At 39.6% G+C, this 22,168-nt stretch overlaps 1 protein-coding gene across 4 annotated transcripts in view; it reads left to right on the forward strand.

Moving 5' to 3' along the window:
- Window positions 1–22,168, forward strand: part of LOC108877623 (meiosis inhibitor protein 1) — a 49,703-nt gene that overhangs the window by 12,144 nt on the left and 15,391 nt on the right. For all 4 annotated transcript variants that reach the window (XR_007814091.1, XM_051073756.1, XM_018667718.2 and 1 more), the window contains exons 9-24: window positions 692–806; window positions 1,250–1,369; window positions 2,401–2,500; window positions 4,670–4,804; window positions 5,462–5,576; window positions 6,773–6,864; window positions 7,282–7,429; window positions 7,850–7,961; window positions 9,824–9,884; window positions 10,637–10,734; window positions 14,733–14,913; window positions 16,200–16,350; window positions 17,318–17,503; window positions 17,726–17,857; window positions 18,058–18,247; window positions 21,998–22,114. Coding sequence is in view for 3 of the 4 variants with exons in the window: in XM_051073756.1 (XP_050929713.1) it covers window positions 692–806; window positions 1,250–1,369; window positions 2,401–2,500; window positions 4,670–4,804; window positions 5,462–5,576; window positions 6,773–6,864; window positions 7,282–7,429; window positions 7,850–7,961; window positions 9,824–9,884; window positions 10,637–10,734; window positions 14,733–14,913; window positions 16,200–16,350; window positions 17,318–17,503; window positions 17,726–17,857; window positions 18,058–18,247; window positions 21,998–22,114 (2,053 nt within the window). In the remaining variant the exon portion in view is untranslated. The remainder of the gene's footprint in view (window positions 1–691; window positions 807–1,249; window positions 1,370–2,400; window positions 2,501–4,669; window positions 4,805–5,461; window positions 5,577–6,772; window positions 6,865–7,281; window positions 7,430–7,849; window positions 7,962–9,823; window positions 9,885–10,636; window positions 10,735–14,732; window positions 14,914–16,199; window positions 16,351–17,317; window positions 17,504–17,725; window positions 17,858–18,057; window positions 18,248–21,997; window positions 22,115–22,168) is intronic.

Below are 22,168 nucleotides of genomic sequence, written 5' to 3' on the forward strand. Positions count from 1 at the left end.
CAAACAACAGTAACTGCTACACAAAACAAGAAAAAAATAATTCATGTTACTCTCACCGTGTAACATGGCAGTATATTTGTGCTAACTTTATTACTGGACAACAGGTAATTCCGGAAATAATAACTTTTCTTGAATCCTCCACATTGTGGATTGGTTAGCATTTGCTGTCGGCACTAAGTTACATATACAATACATTAAGTCTGCTGAAGGTTGTATGGAAAGTGTTTTTAAATGTAACCAACTGATCCGTGTTCATCTCAAGGGTTAGTTTAGCTTCACTTTACCCTTGTTATTTCTTAGATAGATCACCTTAACCTCACATATTCAAACAATAGTGATCAGTAATGTTATGTAATGACTTCTAATTGTAATGTCAGTATTTTAGTCTCCTCCAGTGCTGGCAAAGGTATAGGAGGACAATGTCAATGAATGAGTGCATGAATGAGCCAGCCAAAATGAATTCATCACATCACCTCAGACTTGCAGCTCAGAGCATAGATAGTGTACTGAAGATGAGAGTGATACAGTGATACAGACAAAATATTAATTTCAGCAGCCTGGCAGTGTTGAAGAAACTTTATGAACCTCAGACAGTCTATAAACACTAAGGAAGCCTGGCACACAGTTTGAATGCCACGTGTCTTCATTTGATCGGTGGATCCTAATAAAGCCCATAAAATGTGTCTTGCAGTTGCTGCTGAGTGGTGATGAGATGTTGCAGGTGGCCAGTGCAAAGTGTATTGTATCTGTCCTGGTTCATTCTCCCAGTCAGTACAGCGCTCCCTTCATCAAGGCTGACGTACCTGGTGATGTGCACACACAGACACAAACACAGTAGCTGTGGATATGCTAGCTATTCAGGCTGTTGCCTGCTTTGATTTCCTCTCTACAAATAATTTCCTGTGCCTTCTGCTGCATTCCCTCTTGACTCCCTCTCTTTGTCTGAATTTTTGTTATCTCTCTTGCTCCTTGTCTGTCTTTGTTGCTCACTAGTTTTATATGTATCTTTTCATCATTGTAGTGATTCTATTTTTATTTCTCTTGTGCCCCAGAATTGCAGAATGTTTCAAAAGAGAATATTACCATCATTTTTTGTGTTGTGCTAAATTTACAAGAATACACTCTATTTTTGAAGTGGTATGATGATGCTACAGAAGAAAATTATAGTGTAGCAGCATTGTTCACTGTTCTCTCATTATTTCTTTAGCTCCTCACAAAAGTTGTCTTTTCTTTCCATCTCTCTTTGTAGAGTTTCTGTTTGACTGTCTGGCCAGTACTAATAGTGAGGTGCTGCTGTGGTCTGCCTACAGCTGTTTGGTGTTACTGACCCAAGACCTGCTGTTCTTCACCCAGTGTCACTCTGTTTATGGTGAGAGAGCTTTAACACATCAGAAAACACTCAAGTATGTGATCCTTTCTGTGTGTGTATGTTTGTGTTTTGTTTGTTTGTGACTGTGTCACTATAGAACTACAGAACAGAAAAACCTGCATCGTATAATTACATAAAATAACATATAATTTTATTAAACCACCAAAGTGGAGGTGGAGTAGTTTGTCTCTGTGTCACACTTTGTTGATGAGTTTTTAGATATTTGCATCTGTTCCAATCATCACAGATATATTACATGGAAACTAGAGGAACAGAGGGATACTGTATATTGTGTCATTTCAGTGAGACAGATGGTGCTATTGTAATGTAACAAAATATGACTATCAAATAAAATGGCCACAGAAGCTAGTAATAATTGCATATTGGCAACAATATCAGTATTGTGCATCTCTAATGAATGGTAGTCAATACTGGTCGGTATGTGTGTCTGTTTCTGTCCCTGTATGTATGTGCTTTTACTGTAGATGACGTATTTGAGCTCACTGTCCGTGTGTTTACTAATCTGCAGCACTTCAACTGCACTCCAGAGAAATTGTTTGAAAAACACTTGAAGTACAGACTTAATTCAGCAGTACACAGGGTATCTGGTGTAGCCACTCCTTGTGCTATTAAAGTCTTGCTCTAGTTCAGTATAAACATGAGATCATTACAGCAGATTCTGTGTTGCAGTAAATTAAAAAGATGTACCACTGCCACTGTTTGTTTGACACGCATGATTGTGTGTGTTGGGGTGTGTGTGTGTGTGTGTGGTGTGTGTGTTGGTGTGTGTGTGAGTGTGTGTGTGTGTGTGTGTGTGTGTGTGTGTCTGTCCTCTGTGTATGTATTACATTTATGAGCATGTCACTCATTTTAATGTAGGAAGTTGCTGTAGCCTGTAGTGTTGTCAAAGCACTCTCATAACTCTGGCACCGAGCAAGATTAGACTGTTGTGAGTGTTGGGGGGGCAGCCTGTCTGGTCATGTGTAATGTTGAGTCAAGTATTTCTTTGATGCAATGAGTGTGTGTTTTAGGTATTGAGTCCCTGGTGCGTAGTCTGAAGGAGGCTCTGCGGCTGTCCAACCTTGAAGTGCAGAAACAAGGTCTGCTGCTTCTTACTGAAATACTGGAAAGGTGAGACTGGTCTGTGATTTATTTTATTTATTTATTTTGTTGAGCTGGCCCAATGCCAGAATTATTCCACTGCACTGGATGTGCAGCTCCCTTGAAATTTCCAGCGCTGAGCATCTTTGCTCACTGAAAAAATTAAGTCATTACACCTCAGCATCTCTGCAGTGTCTCTTCACCAGAGAATAGCTGCAGCAAATAAAAGTAATTATGGTTTAATTAATGTGTCCCACTTAGCTGCAGCTGTTGTTTGTGCTGACATATTCATCAAAAGGTCCTTGTTCAGTTTCTTGCAAATGCAAGTGTTATACCTACAGTATATATATATTAAAGGGCAGTTCAGCTTAATGATAAAAAAAACACAGTTGAGAGTATTTATTAAGGTTTTCTGCTGCTAAGATTTGAAAAATTACGTCTTTTGTCTTTTGAGAATCACTGTGCTGGTTAGTCAAGATAATCCACACACCTCACAGTAAATACATTTTTTGGGGATATGTATTCTCAACTGAAGAAAGAGTTAATACTATTTACATTGCATCCTTTATACTGTAGCTCACTGAACTTCACAAAGATACAGGAGCAGTCTTGTAAAACCTGCCAGTTAAAAATGTAAATATTATCATGTCTAGGGACGTGACAATACACACACACAATCCTTCATATAGTCGGTGATCCCACAGTCAGATGCTGAATTCTGTTTACACATCAGTTTGTCTGTCTTCCTCCTTTCATACAAAACACTCTCTGATACCGTCTGCATAATCGCGTTTGGTTGTCTATAACTCATTCCTGATGATCCACTTCAAACACACTGACTCTTGGTGAGTTTTTTTCCACAAGTTGCAGTTGACCTGTTGCTACGCCCACACTTACCGACGCCATTCCACTTGTTGTTGTTATTGTATTGTATTGTCTTTGGTATCATAAGTATGTACTGTACTGTAGAAAAATAAGGACTGACACATGTTCAGAATTTTGACTTGGTACCAAAGTATCAGTTCTCATCACTACTTATTACTCATGAATATATGACATAACAGGTTTCTTTACATTTTCCTAACAGTGTAGGTTATAGTCGTGAGGCTAATGTGTCTTAATACTGTGTTAATACAAACAATTGTGGTAATGATTTTTTTTACACCACTATATGTTCACAAACTGAACAGCACAAGCAGCTTCAGCTGCAGCTTACCTCCTGTAAAACATGTTAAATATGGTGCTCTTGGACGTTTAATTGGATTTGAATTAACTGTCTGCTGGCTCACAGATGAAAATATATCACAAGCAAGTAAAACACTGTCATATTTCTGCAAGGTTGACACAATTTTAATGGAATGTTCCACCTGTCACATGGCAATGATACAGGGGATAAGGGATTGCAAATGGCGAGGGAAATTTGTCCTTTACACTGAGTGGAACAGTGAAAAAGTAGCTAGACTAGAGCTCTTAAAGTGCTGAACAAGCGAGAGTGTGTCTGTGTGTCTGTGTGCACCTTTATGTGCATTCATGTGTTATTTAAGATGTTCTATGCAACTACTGTTGTGGCAACAGTGAGACAGTCAGCACAACAACAGCACAACAGATGTTGTGGTGCTGTGTCATGGACCAGAAACATACTCTGGTGATCTTTGTAGCACCAATAGGTCAGCACTATTTGTTTCTTATGTGTACCTGCCCCAAAAGAGAGAAAATAGTTGTCTGTGAGTGTCAGGTAAATGAGACAGAGGGAGGGTGGGTTCGCTGTGGCTCAGCAAATAGTCACTGCTGGTATTGGCACATCAAGGCAAAGAATGATAGATGTGTGGATCAGGCAAAAGAACAGACTGTCAGCTTTTGATGGCCCTTTATTGACATCCATGTCAAAAACCTGCATCAGCAAAAAATTACTTCCTTTTCATTGTAACTTTGCCAAAGTTCCCACTGGCTCATCCAGGAGATCCACAGTTTTGACTGTCCTCTAATAATTTTCTTACAGTAGTGATGCTTTGAATTTATCATAGATATATGTTTCTCTGTCTAGTCTCAGATCTGCTCCTCTAGCTGCTGGGTTACAGTTTTACAATAGCACTTCTATCTCACTCACTATCTGTGAATGAATGCACTGTGATTTTTTTTTTTTTTTTTTTTTTTTTTTGCAGTGTGGGGTTGATGATGTGTGTGTATGTGTGTGTACAGACAACCCCCAAGTGTGCGTCTGTTCCCCAGTGGTCCAGGCTTTGTGGCAGTTTCAGAGGCTATAATAGCTGGAGTCTCCTCCTCTTGCCTGCTGGTAGCCACACAAGGTGCCAGTGCTGCCTCCGCCCTCCTCAGGTATACATAAACACACAAAGCACGGTTATATAGTTAAATAACTCACATATTGTCAAGGACACCTGTACAGCCACATCCTGGGGATTCTTAATGTTGTCTTGTGATTGGTTGTTTGTTATTGAATGCCATCTCTCAGAGTCCTTTCAGACACGTTTGTGATAAAGGACTATGTAAGTGCTTGAAGCTGAACTTGAAAACAGGTGCATTTCCCCATTAATTTACACACACCGCCACACCGTCACCTATCTCATCTAGGAATGAATACACATATACAGTACACAGAAAGGCAACCCACATGAGTATACACGTACACCCGCACAGTGTTACAGGAGAATAGACACACGCACACAGACTCCAAGACACATAGACTTACTTGTAGATACATTAATGTAGGTGCTTTGTCAAGGTCACTTCTCAGTTTCATATCCTTTGGCAAACCCATAACATGAGTTACACTCATTCAGTCACTCACAAACCAACATACACGTACTGAGAAATCCATATTATGTCCCTATATGCTGCTTGACTGTCTCATCCCTTCACCATCCTCTCTCCCTCCCAATCTATCAAGCACTCATCAGTGTTGTGTATTGTATTGTGTATTTAATGTTCAGTGTTGCCTCTTTATAAACAGCTGTCACTCTCTGAATTCACCAGACTGAATCACCAGTCTAGACCAGTCCAGTACAGGGAGTTAGAAGGATTGGTGCAGGCCATCACCAGCAGATTCTCTGAGCTGCCCATCCCCTCCCCTGTTCATCGCCGAAACTCTGTGAGTTAGTTTTGCTTATGTTTTTTTCTACCAGTATAAAATATTTAGAAGATACAAAATTCATAAACTGGTGGTGAAATGAAATGTCTGTGTTCTCTGTTTGCTGCCCTCTCTTGTAGTGATTCTTCAAATACTGTTCTCTGTGGTTATCAGTGGCTTCAGTAATGACACTGACATATCTGCCTTTGATGATATCTAGCCACATGTCACACAGTGTGTGTGTGATTGACATATTTGATCAATGGGAGTTCATTCTTCCATGAAGGGATGAATGACCTTTACTGTTGTTATGCCGACAGTTGTGGCCGGAGGCATTGTGTTTTCAGGTTGCCCGTCTGTTCATCTGTCTGTCAGTCTTATTCACATGAACGTAATTTCTCACGAATGCCTTGAAGGAATTTCCTCAAATTTTGCATATTATTGGATTCAGTGATGAACTGATTAGAATATGTTGATCAGAGGTCAAAGGTCAAGGTCACTGTGACCTTACAAAATTAATTTTTGGCCGTAACTCAAGAACTCATGCGAATCATGACAAAATTGCAAATGTTTTGATAGTGATGGCATTTTAGATTCAAAAGGTCAAAGGTCAACTTCGCTGTGACATCATAATGTATTGCCAATTTTCTGGCATTTCATTCAACACCATAACTCAGGAACAGAAGGGGAGATTGTGACCATATTTCCTGCAACTTGACTGGTTGGCAGAAACATACGGTAATTGTAGTTCATAGCTGTCCCTCATCGCTGCCTTCTGATTCTGAAACTTAAGTGAAAGACAGTCGCTCTTGTGATAGTGGTAGTTATGTGACTGTCAGTAAGATGTGTCTGGTTGGAATGTATTTATTATCCAATGTACACAATAAATGTGCTTCATTTTAATCACACTGAGGCATACTACAGATTGAAGATTCACAAAGTGCTAATGAGACCTATGAGGCTGATATTCACTGAATTAACAGAAGGATTTCAGAGTTTCTCAGGGTCGGTCTTAATGGAGACGTTCTGTGGTTTTCGATAAATCTTTAATGGTTTCCTTGAGGAAATCTTTTAGATGATGTTCTTTGATAAGACGATAATTTTCTAAGTGATATGATTAGATTTGCTTGTGCCTTGCTCCACTTCTGCTCTCTTCTCTCCTCTTTTCTTTCATCCTATTAATTTTGTTTTTTCCATCTCTCTCTGTTATCCTCCAGGGGAATCTGAAGAGGTCAGGCCTCAGCAGCCAGACCTCCAGGTCGGAAGGATTTGTGCTCCAGGCCCTGGTTTGTTTTCAGGCTGCCTGCAGGTCAGTGCATTGTCAAATCAAGGAGTTAAATGGGATCACTGAGACAGTTCAAGAGTGAAAAAACAGACTGAGTAAAGTACAAGTAAAGTACTATTTACATTGTTTGATCAATACTTTATTTAAAACTTTTACTTTGTCTTTAAAGCTTTGTTTTGTCATATCAATTACAAAAAAACAGTTTCAAAAACACTTGAGTCAAGTATTACATTGACGTGAAGTGTTAATTCGTGAATCTCAGTGGAGTCACTGAATTTAATAATATCAGCCCATCTACAGAATTTTTTGTAAAACTGTAAATCTACCAATTTAGTGAAATCCTTGGTTTGTTTGTGCCTGTATTTCTTCTGTGTCTGTCTCTGTCTATTTTTGTATCTACGTTTGTGTGTGTCTGAATTTATGCCTGTGTGTGTGTCCAAGGTTGGCTCAGGACTGTGCATCAGAGCCTGCTCTGAAGGAGAACACATTCACAGCTCCATCTAAACACAGCCATGCACAGGACTCGCTGGAGTCTCTATGTCACTGTCTGCTTCACTGCTGCGACTCCATCTGGATACCCACCGTCATTGTGAGAGCTGAGCACACATAGATGCACACATCCAATTCATCATCATCTCATCTTAACCCTCTGTCTCTCTGTCGCACGCACTTGTAGCCAAACACTTGAGAAAATTATCTTGCAATTCCTCACTTCTCCTTTCTGAGAAATAGGTCACAATGATTACCGTGTTCTGTCAGCCGGTTCCTTTAAATGACTGTATTAATAAGCACAGCCATACAGTCTCTGTCTTCATTAGCTTTGTGTACACATGGACATTTGAGCCTGTCGATCAGTGCCTCTGCTGTCGTCCTAATTGTTGTTTATGTGATATGTTTTTAATGTTGGTTCTATTCAGGCTAAAAATCAATTAGACAAGAGCAACTTGTTTACAAGTTTATATTTTGGTCATTTATGTGTTATTTGTTGTTTGTATGTATATGTGTGTAGAAACTGTGTGAGCGTGCACCCAGCGCTCAGACACTGCAGTACTTCTACTCCATCCTGTCCTCCCAGTTCACCCTTCTTCCATCTCTCATGCCTGTCTTTGCAAATAAGCTAGGTGAGTCGGATAACACAGTATAACTTCAAATTACACCAAGTATTCCCTAACTTGATTTAATTTCATTATCATGCATTCAGGTGCAAACAGGTGGCGTGTGTTCCCCCATTTGCACTGGCACACTTTGCCTGGCAGGGCGTGACGATCGTGATCTTGGAAAAATTCTGCCTTGATTGTCATACTTTGACAGTAATGGATCACTTTTGTGTCGACTGAAATACTATAGCAAGCACTGGATAGATTGCCTTGAAATTTGGTACAGTCATTCATGGCTTGTCATAACCAAGGTGATCACTTGACTTTTTCTCTAGCCACTGTAATGCATCAGCATGTTAGTAGAACCTCACATAGCCACTAGCATGGCCTTAGCCTCTTAGTCTTGTTTTATAGTTTGTCTGTAATATTACACATCTCCTGCTGCCCACATGAAATTTGGCATAATAGACATAATTAGGCTCATTTTTTTTTTATGCACACAGAATTAGAACTGAGTAAACGAGCCACTTAATGAAAGGAAATATAAAGCATTGATAATGGACAGATTTTCTTATGTTAAGATGATGGACCAAGAGTTTCTCTTCAGTTTCCTGTCAGGAGCTGAAGGTAAAGGGTTGTTTATCTGATTGATCTCAGTGGTGAACTGAAAGTTAATGGCTGTTTAATGCAATTATTTTCAGTTAAGCACCTTGCTTACAATACACTGTATCTAAATTTCTAATTAAACTAAATAAACAAAAACAGAAGCAATTTCACTACAAAGCTCATTTTATTATCACATAACAGGTTGTATTTTACTCTTAACCACTGAACCTTTCTGTTGTTTTAGCCAGATAATGTTTATAAAACCTAAGTCCATATTTTTTGTAGATTCAAATTATGCCAAAAACACCAATGCCAACAGTTGATTCTGCTCTCATCAAAGATAGGACTTAATGCCTGAATGTTGACTTGATGAAATTTCATATCACTGCAGGGGAAAAACTAGACAATCTGTCCAAAGCTGGCAGTCCACATGATGCCTCAATTTTTGACAGAAAACGTATTGCCTCAGGCATCTATACAAGCCACTGTAGTGGCATTAAAAAGAAACATATATTTTATATTTATGCTGCAAGTGGTTAAGTAAGCAGAACAGTTTTCTGGGCCTATGGCTGAGCAGTAGCCTGGCATAGGTCCAGAAGAAAGTGAGTTAGTAGCTGTATGAAATTAAAAGTGCTCTCTAATATGGGAGGGGTGCTTTCTCTCTCATCGCAGCATTGAAACAGCCAAGACATTAAATACAGCTTTATGATACAGTCGCCCCCCCAATAGAATTATAACGGGGCTGCTGTCCCATTACAGCCAGTGTAGCCATATTACGAGCTTTTCCCACTGATCCTTCAGAGTATTTTTAGAATATCATGTGGGGGGAATGTAGCCTGGAAACTAGTGTGAGCTTTGGGGATTATGGGCCGTGACTGAATCATGTAGCGTGATTTCTGGCATAATGATGATAGGTGTCGCTCTCTGTCTCTCTCCCCCTCCTGTCTGTCAAATGCCTCTCTACCTCCATCCCTTTCTCCTTCCTCTTTCTCTTCCTTCTACAGAGTACTTTTAAGCCACTGAATTGTTGAACCTGTACTTTTATTATCCTTAGACTGAGAATTTCTGACTTCTTTTCAGTACTCAGGTGTTTAGTTGCAGAATATGACTTAGTATATGTGTGTACTTTATCATATTTTTGTTTCCTTTCTGACTGTGATATACTTCAAAACATTTGTTCTAAAAAGTGTTATATAAATAGTGTTTTTATTATCAATTTCCTACTTTTCCTCATTTCTTACTCTCTCATCCCTCTTTTATTCTCCTCGTCTTCCCTCCAGCGTCCTCTGGTTTCTACAGGCTGGCTCTGGAACACAAAGGCCTCCTCTGTGCAGGAAACAGGTACACTGTAACAGGATAACCTGAGGACACACACACACACACACACACACACACACACACACACACACTCACACACACCATTTAACAAAGCACTGCTATCTAAAAGGTGTGTGTGTGTGTGTTTTAAACTGCCGTGGCTCAGAAAGTTGAGTTCTTATTATCGTTCGTTCCCTGTCAGAGCATATTGAACAATGAGACAGATAACACGACTGAGGCATCCATCATTTCTTAGTCACTTTTTTCCAGTAAGCAAGTCTTCTCAGCAGTGCGTCTGTCTCAGAGCAACAGATCTGCAGCTTCAAAGCACACTACTGTTCGCATGTGTGTTTTTAGATTTTACTGTTTTGTGTATGTAAGTGTATCTACTTTTCTGGGTGTGTGTGTGTGTGTGTGTGTGTGTGTGTATGTGTGTGTGTTTGTGTGTGTGTCTATTAGAGTGTTTGTTAGTGTGGTCATAAATGTGGTTGACTTGGTAGGCTTTAACCTCCTCTGCTCTTAGCTGTAATGAAACTGAGCCATGCCTCGTCTGTGTTTCATATTTGAAAGAACTAAGTCAAGGCACATCCTGTCCTGCACTCACCTCTAACTATATTGACCGTGCATTGTGGAGGATGTGTGCTGTGTTTGTCTCAGCTGCCCTAATTTTTTTCTTTATTTCAGTTTCCCTGCTCTCTTTCTGCTCTCTTTTCTTAGTATTCATATTTATTTGCTCTGTCTTGTGTGTATTTCTCCCTCTTACCATTTTTTTTCAGGAACCCAAATCTAAATGCATCTTGCTGTGGTTTTCTACAGAAACTCAGTATGTGTCTGCTTTCCCAGTCAGACCCTGCCTCTGGCTCCTACCAGTATGGTATGCAAATTTGCACACACACTTGCACCACACACAGAGCTATGCAGCACCAGTAAAAACCCCATTGTTCCTGTCAGTTTCCAAGCAATGGTGTTATGCTCAGTCATCTGAGGTTGCTGAAGTGTAACTGTTGATAGTGTTAAAGATACGCTTGTTTTGTCTGAAGAAGGTCAGGTCAGTTCTTTCAATCATACCATTTAGCCTAATGGAATGCCTCCAGAGGCAAATACGTTTTTGAAGAATAATTTTGTTTGATATGGTTTCACCACAAAAAATATTTGGTTATTTGTTACCATTGCCTGCAAGCCCATCTGCTCCTTCTGCCTCACTGAAAAATCCCGACTATTTGATTAATAATAGAATGCTTCAGTGCTTCAAGTTGAACTACTGGACACAAGATGTCTCCCACTTCACTGAAAAGTTTATTTTCTGTGTATGTGCACTAGAGGGTTCAGGTTTTCACACCACACTTGTGTAACTCACATATTAAATCATTGTTGGTTTCCAAACTTGTAACGTCCCAAAATCCTGTTTGGATGTGAGTTCCAGTGTCAAACTTTACATAAACGTCATTCTGCAAAATTCAAACATCCAAGTGAAGTAACAATAAGCAAAACACACATTTGAGTGGCCGGGGGCTTTAAACAACACTATGTAACTTTTGCTGAGAAACAACAGCTTCTGCGGCCACAAGTGGTGATTAGGTGCAGGATGCTGGCATGTTAAATTCTGTTGGGGTCAGAGTTGGAGCGGATGAGGGCACTGGAAGCAGCGTACCCCTAGAAGCTAACACCTAATGGACAGAAAACAAAGGCCGTCAGTCACTTGACTTTAGCTCCGACTGCATAGTCTCACCAACAGAACTGAAACACAGCCAAACAAATACAGTCTTTTTAACTGATCTACATTCTGGCATTACTCTTGGAACTTGTAACTGAGTTATGCACTTCTTGTAGTAGATCATACCCACTCAACCCAAGTTATTTAGTGCAAGTGCAATGTTTTTTATTATACATTGATATATTGTATATTATACATTGATAGCTCAATTAAAAGTTATTCTGCATAGAATTTATCACCTGGCAGTATTCAGTGGATAGAGGAAGGTAATATTCCACAAACTTCAACTCACTCAATCAAACTGACTTCATGTGACTTATTTTTTTTAAAGTATATCAGAAAACGAAATAAAGTTACATCCAGTATCTCTTTGTTGCATTCTCTATCCCTCTCTCTTTTCTCTTTATGTTGACTTCAAACATCAGTGACATTACGCAGATTATCGTCCCCACTAGAGACGCCTGTTCTCACACGTCAGGCAGCGTCCAACCGTCCTCAGAAGGTTTCAAAGCCAGCTCAGTTTACACATTCAACAGACAAGCTGATGATGCTGTTTTACAAAACTGTTTGCAAAGACACAAAATAATGTCTAGCCTCCTATACAGAATGAAAGGTGGGGACTCAGATGTGTGTACTGTAAACATGGCCTTGAATTGAAAACTGAACAGTGTTTGCTGCTTCCATGTTCCTGTGGGAAGAGTTAATGCCAAATCTCTTAAATGTCAGTGCACTTTGTGACAACACAAATAACAATTCAAATTAAAGAGCCATGATTATGTGAGACCGTATTTAAGAAACATAACTTTAGATAAGTGAAGTCATAATTCAGTATACACACCTTCAACTCCCTTTTTACATCGCTGTAACATCCCCCAACATGTAGAGTAAAATACTGATGAAAACTGGAAACTGCAGTTGCTCCCAGGAGACGTGTTGTAACATTGAGACCAGAGTTAAGTAAAATATTTCTTTGAGGTAATGAGATGTAAGAGTTGTACAAGCAGCATTGTAGGTGTGTATATTTGTTTATGTACGTTTGTGGCTGTGAGTTCTGTTGAGCTAGACTCTTGTTTGTTCCCTTTTCTCCCTGTCAACATCTTCCTCCCTTTTATCACCCTTATCTGTTTCAGTTTCATTTTCAGCCTCTTGGTTTCTCTCATTTTTCTTTGCTCTCATCTGGAATTTACTATGGCATTTTATTTTAGATGTATTTCTCATTCAAGTCCTTTGCTATCTTTATTTCAAACTTTGTTAGGCAGATTTAAACAGTTTTTAGTTTTGCTGTTTCTCCTCACCGTCTTGTTCTGTACACTCTCCATGTCAGTGTTTTCATTGTGGGTTTTGTTAATTGAATTGCTCCAATATTGCTAATTAATTGTTGTGATTTATTTATGGGCATCCTTTGTACTTTTGTAGAGCTGTCTAATAATTGAAGAACAGCTGTGTGAATATTCAAGACAGGATGTCTCTGCTCTTCTCTTCTCTTCTCTTCTATTATTTTCTGTTTTCTGTTGATCAAAACCTGAGCAGGAGGCAACCTGTCACTGCAGCCTGTCTCTCAGGTCTGTTTTTTTATTTCTTTTCTCCCATCTGTTGTTTCCCTTCTCATCTTCATCATCTGTCTGTCCTTTGCTGTGTTCCTCTCTCTCCCAGTCCTCCCTTTGAGACTCCCTTTGTCACCCCCCTCCCTCCCAGCCCTCCCCAAAGTTCCTTAGAGGTGACGGCTGCATCAGTGCTTGGTGCCCTACTCCTCATTTTTGTCTAGTTTCATAACAATGCCATTTATTTCTTGCTCTTTCTCCACAGTGGCCCCTTCAGACCACCATGCTCTCTGTCCTGCAATGGATCTGTAGCCCTGTGCTAGCTGGCCACCTCCCCTTTTAGTTCCTGTTTATATTTATCTCTCCTCTCTTTTCTGTATTTCTTGAACTCTTGTTCCCTTCTTTACTTTGTTTTCCTCTCTGGCTAGTAGTCCCACTCCCCACTGACCCTGCTGTGGCTTTATAGCCTCTGTGTAGCCATGCATCAGTGACCCTTATTCCTGTCTGCCACCATTTGCGTACTTTGTCATTCTCTTCGGTGCAGTGCCCCAGCTTCCCTGTCATTCCCTCATACTGTATACTGCATGTATTTTTTTCCTTCTTTCTTGCCATCTCTCTCTTTTCCCCCTGAACTGCAAGAGAGAGCATTGCACAGCACTATTTTCTCTATTCTGTGCTACATTTTCTGTTTCCCCTTCTCTGTGTGTTATCTCTCAGTTCAAGTCGCATCTCATATTCTTCTCCCTCTCTCTATTCACCCCCACCAACCCCCCACCCCCCACCCCTCCCTCCAGCTCCCTAAAGACCACCCAGAGATAAAGGCAACATCACAGATGGTAGATGCATATAGTCCTGCTCTTTTAGCTATTTAACAAAAAAATCTGAATTCTCTGCTATGGTTCCCTTGTGTCTCCTCTCTCTCTTTCCATCTTATGTCATATTGTTTATTCATATATATCATTTTCTTTTGCCCACCCCCACCCATCCCAGTCTTTCAGTCCCACAGTCCATAAATATGGTGAAGCCCTCTTCAGCACTGTCTCACAGTGATCCCTTGTGTCTTTCATCTTCATCCATCTATCTCTTGAAGCTTCACTTCCCTTAGCACTGTTCCCTTCCCATCATTCCATGTGCCTTCTTCATCTTGTCTTCCTATTCTTTAGGGACCTCATTTATAAACCAAAATAAAAAAGTTCTTTAACTTTGTCAGATTACATAGTATATCTTTTTCAAAGAACGTAATAAAAAATGAATTTAAGTATCCGTGACAGCCATAGCTTGGTTAATGATGGATATTGGCTTTATGTTTGGATATAGTATAGATAATTGGAAAAGTGTGAAATCAGTGTATACCCACTCATTTTCGCCCCCAGATGAATTTTTCATAAACCATGGCTTTGACTTGGTTTTAGTGGTAAACATAAAATTGGTGAGTAATAGTCCTTTGTAAATGAGGCCTCAGGGCCTCTTCTGCTGCGCTTCACTTTGTTCCATTCATTTCTTTCCTTCATCCATATCCTCTCCTCTTTCTTTTCTTCTCTCTCTCTCTCTCTCTCTCTCTATAACTTGCTGCTTTTAACATTGTTTATTAAACCTCTTTCCTCTTTCCTTGCTCAGATGTTGAGGAGGTGGAGAATCTTCTGGTACACAACCTTCCCCCTCTGTGTTGTCGTCTGTCAGACTGGCCCTCTCTGCTGTGTGAGGCCCCTGGACTCCAGCTGTGTGAATACAAAGGCCCAAGGGCCACTCAGTACTGTATGGTGATATTGCTACACCTTGCCTTGCAGCAAGGAGACAGGTAATATTGAAAGAGGATTCTGACATTTGGTTTTGCAAGGGAAATCTTGCTAATACAAATTCCAAAGAAGGAGCGGCATAGTTTGATTCATATTGATGTATTCAAAGTGTTTAAGCAACACAGTAATTTCCTAGCTTGGTGGGTGCTGAGTAGCTCTTGGTAGCACTGCATTACCTGTGCTAAGGGAATCAATATAAAGAGTAAAATGTCACCACCACGCCTATCTGTACTCCATACCAGTGCTGGCAGCCAGCCAGCTGCACCATTAGTCTGTACCCAAGTCTGTGTATAAACTTAGGACTGTGGCTTTATCAAATGTTACATCTTCTCAATATTGATGTGAAAATATTTCAGAGATGTCTATAGGTATAGGTATTTGATGTTAATAATAGTAATTTTGAGAAACATTGATTCTTAATGTGGATATGATGATCAAACAGAGACATTTATTGTTGATTTTATTCAGCTGAAGTTTAATAACTTAATGCAGCCCTTGACAGCAGAAAAGGCAACATTTGAGCGGTATCATAATATTGAAATATCCAGAATCCCAGATGATACCTAGTGTGATATCACAGCATCAGAATTATATCAGTGTATCACTTGGCTCCACCAAGAAACCAGCTGGTTTTGCATGTTGCTGTGGCTCTCTCCCTGCTCTAGTGGCACCGCTGCGGACCTCTGAGGGTGTTCTTAAGTACATATTTTATGACCTCTGAGATACGTCAGCTTTTTTGGAAAGTTTAATCTGTCCTTTAGTGCAACCTCGCCTATGCATTACCCCCAGGCAAGGGATGAAAGCCTCTCCCTGCCACTGTGTGGTCTCATCAAGATTAATGGTATCTGTAGCCAGAGATTTACATAGTGTAAAAGGGCTGAGTGTGTGTAGCGTGTGTGTACTCAAGGATAGGATCTGTGCATATGTGTGCATGTCTGTGCGTCGACATACAATCTAACTGACTGTGTTTGTGGATGTATGTATTTTTGCGTGAGAAAGTGCTATAGCAAGTTTGTGACATCAACATGCCCCTGGAGCTCTTTCTCTGCTTTGCACACAGAGTTTGTGTGTTTGTCCACATTATTACCCTCACACTGAATGTGTCTGCTGAGGTTTGTTTGACATTTAAGTATATGTGTGTCTGTGTGTTTGTATACAGTTGTATACAGTAAGTAAATGTTTGGCCACATCTATGTATATTTGTAATGTTATAAGTTAATTGTCATCATTATTTTGTGTGTGTGTGTGTGTGTGTGTGTGTGTGTGTGTGTGTGTGTGAGATGCCCAGGCTCCTCCCAGACCAGACAGTGTTCTCCAGTGTGTTGTGGCTGTTGCGGTCAGTGCAGGAGCAGGGCAGCTGTGCCCCGTCTCACTCTGTGCTCCGCTCTGCCCTCTACCTGCTGGCAGTGACACAGGACAAGAGCCACAGCCTCGATGGGGTAACCGAGCAGTTCACTGCACAGAAATCAAAACGCATTCTGTAACTTACAAAATTAGTGCAGTACATAACAACATCAAGGCACAGTTTAAGAAACTCTGTTTATGCTTCTCAGCAAATGTCCATAACTTGTAGAGCATGTGGATTTTCCTTATGATGCCTCAAGATTCAAACTCATTTTTATACATTTTCTGTATTTCGAACTGTTCATCTCTTAGCCTTTATGCTTACCAAAATACTCTTTGACAGCTGAGACAAGAAGTCTGCCTCAGTTTTAAATATTCTATTTTATTTTCTGCTCAATGAGTCAACCTAAGAAAGCTAACAATATGAAAAAAAATCCTCACATCATATTGTCACATTCTTTGACATAGGTTTACCTTTAAGCAGTGCCACATTAAAATGTCAAGATTTCGTGTTGTAGTGTTTGGCATGTTTTTTCTCTGTGCGCAGAGAATGAGTACAGCTTGTACTAGGGTTAGAGCTCTGTAAGGTTTAATATGGAAACCATTAATGTGAAGGCCCCCGAAATACTCAAGGCCTGACAGCTCATATTCATCTTTTGATGCAAAATCCATATTGTGCTGTAGATGGTTCAGCAGCAAAGAATATTAATTATAACTCATCCTTTTTTCTAAAGTTACAGAGAACAAATAACATTTTCTCAAAAGAATGTACTTTTCATTTTTCAAAGAACATTATGTGGTAAAACTCTGTGCTGCTGTGCTTTTCTGAAAGTACTTAGTAGTATAACCTTTATGTTGACTATGAATATAATAAGCAGTAGATTACAGGAGACTTTGTGCTATGACTCAGGACTCCGACTCAGTGGGGTTTAAAAGCAGTCTCACATCTGGGTTGTGAAAAAAATTGTCTTCAAAACCTCAAACTTCTTTAAATGTGTGTGTATGCTCATCCTTAAGAAAGTACTTTGGCTTTTTCAATCTTCTTTTGCCAACCTATTCAAGGCTCCTTTGAACTGCATCAGCAAGGCACTCTCCTCTTGCCAAAGCTTCTCTTCCCTCTACATCCACCATCCTGCACTCCTGCATTTCATCTGTCGCTATCCGGAGCTAGCAGAGAAATTCGGGCCCTCGGTCCTGGAGCTTTGGTTGACCAAGCAAGCACAGCACAGAGATGCAGGGCCAACTGTGGTAAGTGGGCAATTCGCAATTCTCAGACTCACATTTTACAGTCAGTGGATAATTTTACTGATTTAATTGAACGCACTTGTTTCACTCCAACAAGTTTCACTAATTAATTTCACCGGAGTAGGTGCTGCATGTATCTGACTGTGTTTTTTAATTCCCTTTGAATGCTCACAAGTGAAAATCAGAACTGATGAAAAGGTAGATGGATTTCATTCCTGGGTATAGGCAGACGTGCAGGAGAATAGAGAGAAGAGAAAAATCCATGCAGATGAGAGGCAGGATCAGGAGCCAGACACTGAAACCATAGAGCTTTTGACTCTGATGGAGAAGTATCCAGCTGTCACAATGACACTCCTGGTGAGAACTGTTTAACTCAAACAGGAGATGGATTTGACGAGTTGGTCAATTTAAATTGTCACACTCATGTAGATGTATTTTACAAAAATAAGACTTATGTCCCATAGTTTATGAAAAACATTGTCAACCTGCACTGTGTACCTGGTTGGCTAAAACTATATTCTACATTAATTTTAATACCTGTCTGTACCTGTCTACAGGACATGCTTTGCACCAGGGAGGCCCCTCTGGCAGAACGAGCCCTGGGGGTGCTGGAAGTGCTTTTGCGTGGTCAAAGAGACTATGAGGTAGATTTATGTGCCAAACTCAGACCAGCCCTTCTCCAGGCGCTACAGAGGCTCAGTGTGGAGAACATGGGCCATGGGCTCACACAGGGACACACTCAACAGGGTAAGAGACAGTAAACACCCTGAAGGAGTATATCATTTTATAGAAGCAATGTTGAAATTCCTGTGAAATATTTTGTGGAAATTCTGTGCAACATTCTATAATGGAAGAAGTTGGGAAATGTAATAATGTGTAATGAGTTTGTTGTCTTCTTATCAAGAAAGCTTCATGTAGAGGTGACGAAAACTGGAACGTTTCTTTAACTTACACTTCTACTAGTAATTCATAGGAAATGCAGAGATATATTACACACCATAAAATCTTAATGACAGCGTCATGCACCTGCAGTGCAGTGATGAAGCAGTAATAGATTCTTTCATTTGAAATGTATGTGCATCAATCAGGGAACTTTGAATACATTATGCATGATCACAACTTTTTATAACAAACTGTTCTCTGAACAACACCAATGCATGCACACATACTGTGAACATACATAATCATACAGATGCTGAGACACACATGCACAGATCTGTTGTTTCTTCTAATTTAATCACTGATCAAAGATAAACTTGTCAGTTGTCTTGTCTCTTGATGCTGAAAACTACACTGTTGTCTGCTGTGAATACGTCTTACATTTTTTAAGGAGTTACCAGTTCTCAGTTTTTTAAACCTCTTAGCTTAGTCATACACTGTGGCCAAAATTAGACACAGACACATGCTCACTAATACCTTAATAACTTTCTGACTTTCATGGCCACAGACTCTATCACTGCAGTAATACATCTAGATCCTCACACAAAAGAATGTCACCCATTTTTGAAAAGATTTTCTACAGCCTACACTATACACTATCACGTATCAAGTTTAATGGCAACAGATTTGATTTCAGCCCCAGTTATATCTCATTAAATTGCAGATACAGTTAATTGCAGTTGATAGATTGAGGTGAGTGTTACTGTTTACTCCCCTGAGTTCACTGTTTGCGATGCAGCAGACATTGTTTTGTTTTCTTCCTGGGTGTTTTTCTATCCTCTGTTGTACATATTAAAACTTTATATAGCAAATGAAAGCTTAAAATGAAATTGTCTCTTCCCTGCTCAGTAAAAGCTCATACACATAGTTCAGCCACACACACACACATATATACACTCATGGGTTTACTACACATAGTGAGATGTAATAAACCAAATCCACCCCAACAGTCTTTTTTTCTCCCCACACAGCAAACACTGAAAGAGTTACTTAATTAGATCTCAGTTTTATAAACAGCCAGCAGCAGCAGCAGCAGCCACAGCCACACCTGGGCTATTTGGTCTCAGATGCCCATCTCTTCATATTGACTGAAAAGTTACATTTGATTAAGAAAAGTTATTTTGTTTAAATGTCTCTCCACAGAATTCCCATAATGTAGTGTACCTCACTTTCCGTACAACAAAAACATTTGATGAGATCAAGACATTACAAGAAAACACTTTGGACCTCAACTCACAAGGTTACCATGGAGACTAGAAACAGGGTTTGTTATTAATTTTTTTGATGCTTAAAATACCAATTTTTACCTTTTTTTTTACTTGACAAGTCCATCTGTGTTTCATGTTATAGTTTCACAAATGTAAAACACTGTACAAACTCACTAAAAAGATGTTTTAAAACAGACCGCATCCAATTAAAAATAAGTAAGCAAGACTAAATCTGACAGAGAATTATGTGCCAACTTTTGCTACTTAATCAGTTTTGGGGTTTTTGCTATTCATTCTTTCAGATCCTCCATAACTTAAAATGAATTCATCCTCTGCTCCACAAACTGAGAAGGCCAACAAATTATAGTGGGAATTTGAATGATGATAGCAGTTGGTATAAATAGACTAAGACATCTGTAAAGTAGCATAGAAAAGTAAGTTGCATAGATTAATTGGTCCATTTGGCACATTGTGCTTTTGCAACATAATTGAAAGCACTTAGTTTAATTATACTTACATATTGGATCATTTGATAGAATACCTATGCTGATTTATGTTTGCTGGGCTATTCACCCTGGCAGCATTTCTTTCTGATGGTTCCAGACATTGTTCAAATGACATTGGGACTCATATACAGCTGTGAATGGCTGTTCAGTCATTAAAAATGTCTCTTTTATTTTTGTTTATCCCTGTCAAATATCAAAGTATGCAAAATATTAATTAAAAAAAACTGTAGGTAATGTAGGTAATGTGGCCTGTGATGATACTATTTCTTTCAACTTTCCTGCCAAGCAAACTCAGTTTTAACTACACAAAGGCTCTCCTACAACTTGGTTAGATTTAAATTGGAATGGAATAGCAAAACAGCTCCCAGAGCACTGTCGCCTGTGATTTATGTTTGAAGGAAAGAACCATTAATCCTCTGTTATAACAAACCCTCCCAACATCCTTTGTCAATACAGACAGTGGGACGCTAGTTTATCTAGATGACTCCCTATGTATGAAGCCTATAGTATTGAATTTAATTCAACAGACAGTAGTATCAATGTACATAAGAGTTATTATCATACTAAGGTTTGTATTGTATATGTCAGAGAGGAGAACTCTGAGATTGGTGTCAGCTTTGATGTAGAATCAGTTTGAACTTTCAGTACTGAGATAGCATGAATTAAGGAAAGACCAGAGGAAGTGAAACTTCTTGAGGACACTGATAAATTAAATCAAGCATCCATTGCAACCTATTGTCTTCGTAAGGTACAATATATGTTAGATCATCATATAACAGACAGTATACATGCAGAACTGTTTACTGTCTGTTATAAAATTTGTCAAATCACTGAGACATCAGAAAAAAATCTTCTTGTAAGTAGATTACAGTTAATTACAGTTTTCTGTGAATAATTAATTGGACTAATTTGGCTTAGACAATTTAGTAAAACAATAATAGAATAAATCATGTTATCACACTACAATTTCACTAAAAGTTAATTCATGTTAATGAATGAAATCAAATGCTGTCCTGTCCAAGTCAGGCAGAGGATGAACCAGGTTCACTGGTTTAATTCTGTGCATGTCATATCTGGTGCTGTGATGTGCATTTGGTAGGGGTGTCTATCGGATGGCGTTAGGATATCTGTTTATTTGACTAGGGTAATGAGTTCAGCTGAAGGGTATATCACCAGTGTGTCAGCTAGGGGTTCAGAAAGTGTTTCTGTGGTTAGCCTCTGCCTGCTTTTTGCTCATTCCAGGCCCTGTGGGAATTACAGACCGTTATCCTGCACGTGCTCCAGTTCAACCCACTGTAATTTGCATTAATATATACTTTATATTAGCCTCTAATGTGGCGGCATCCCAAGGGGAGATATTTTAATGTTATGCGCTGCAGCGGTGAAAGGAGTATGTAGATGACTATTCTGCCTGATCTTCCTCCGGTCTCTTTCCTGTTAGAGTAGCCCTGCCCTCTGTCTCCTTTTTCACATCTCTCACTGTGAGTTTCTGGATCCAGACTCAGAATATTCTAAGTGTTTGTGGTAATTTTATTGTAGTTTTCTTCTTCTTGCTTTGTCGTCTTGCTTCGTCTTGCTCCAGCCACCTCTCGTTGGCAAACCAGTACTTCATCAAGTCCACATGTCAGTGTAAGGTACACACTTGTTGAAGAAATTGTTCTCTCTCCCTCATACACAGATATACACCTTTTCTCTCTCTTCACTGTTTTATTAAGTTTGTCTGCTCTCTCCCTCACTTTCATTGTGCTCATATGTAGTTTTATATATCTGCCTGCCTGTGTCTCTTGCCTCTTTTTCAAGTTTCAGTTTACAGTCGCACTTTGTATCTTTCTCTCTTTGTTCAGCAGTGCACTCACTCCCTCTGGTGCTGAGGCTACTTTGTGTGACACAGGCCAGCGACCCGCCATCATCTGCCTCCTACAGCAAGATGGATGGAGTGCACTTCAAGCTGCTCTACCATGGTGAGGTCAAAAGGTTCTGCAGGCAGGTTATACTAAGTGTACGCTAACTTCCTC

Source organism: Lates calcarifer, linkage group LG11, assembly GCF_001640805.2.
Source record: "Lates calcarifer isolate ASB-BC8 linkage group LG11, TLL_Latcal_v3, whole genome shotgun sequence".
Taxonomy (NCBI): domain Eukaryota; kingdom Metazoa; phylum Chordata; class Actinopteri; family Centropomidae; genus Lates; species Lates calcarifer.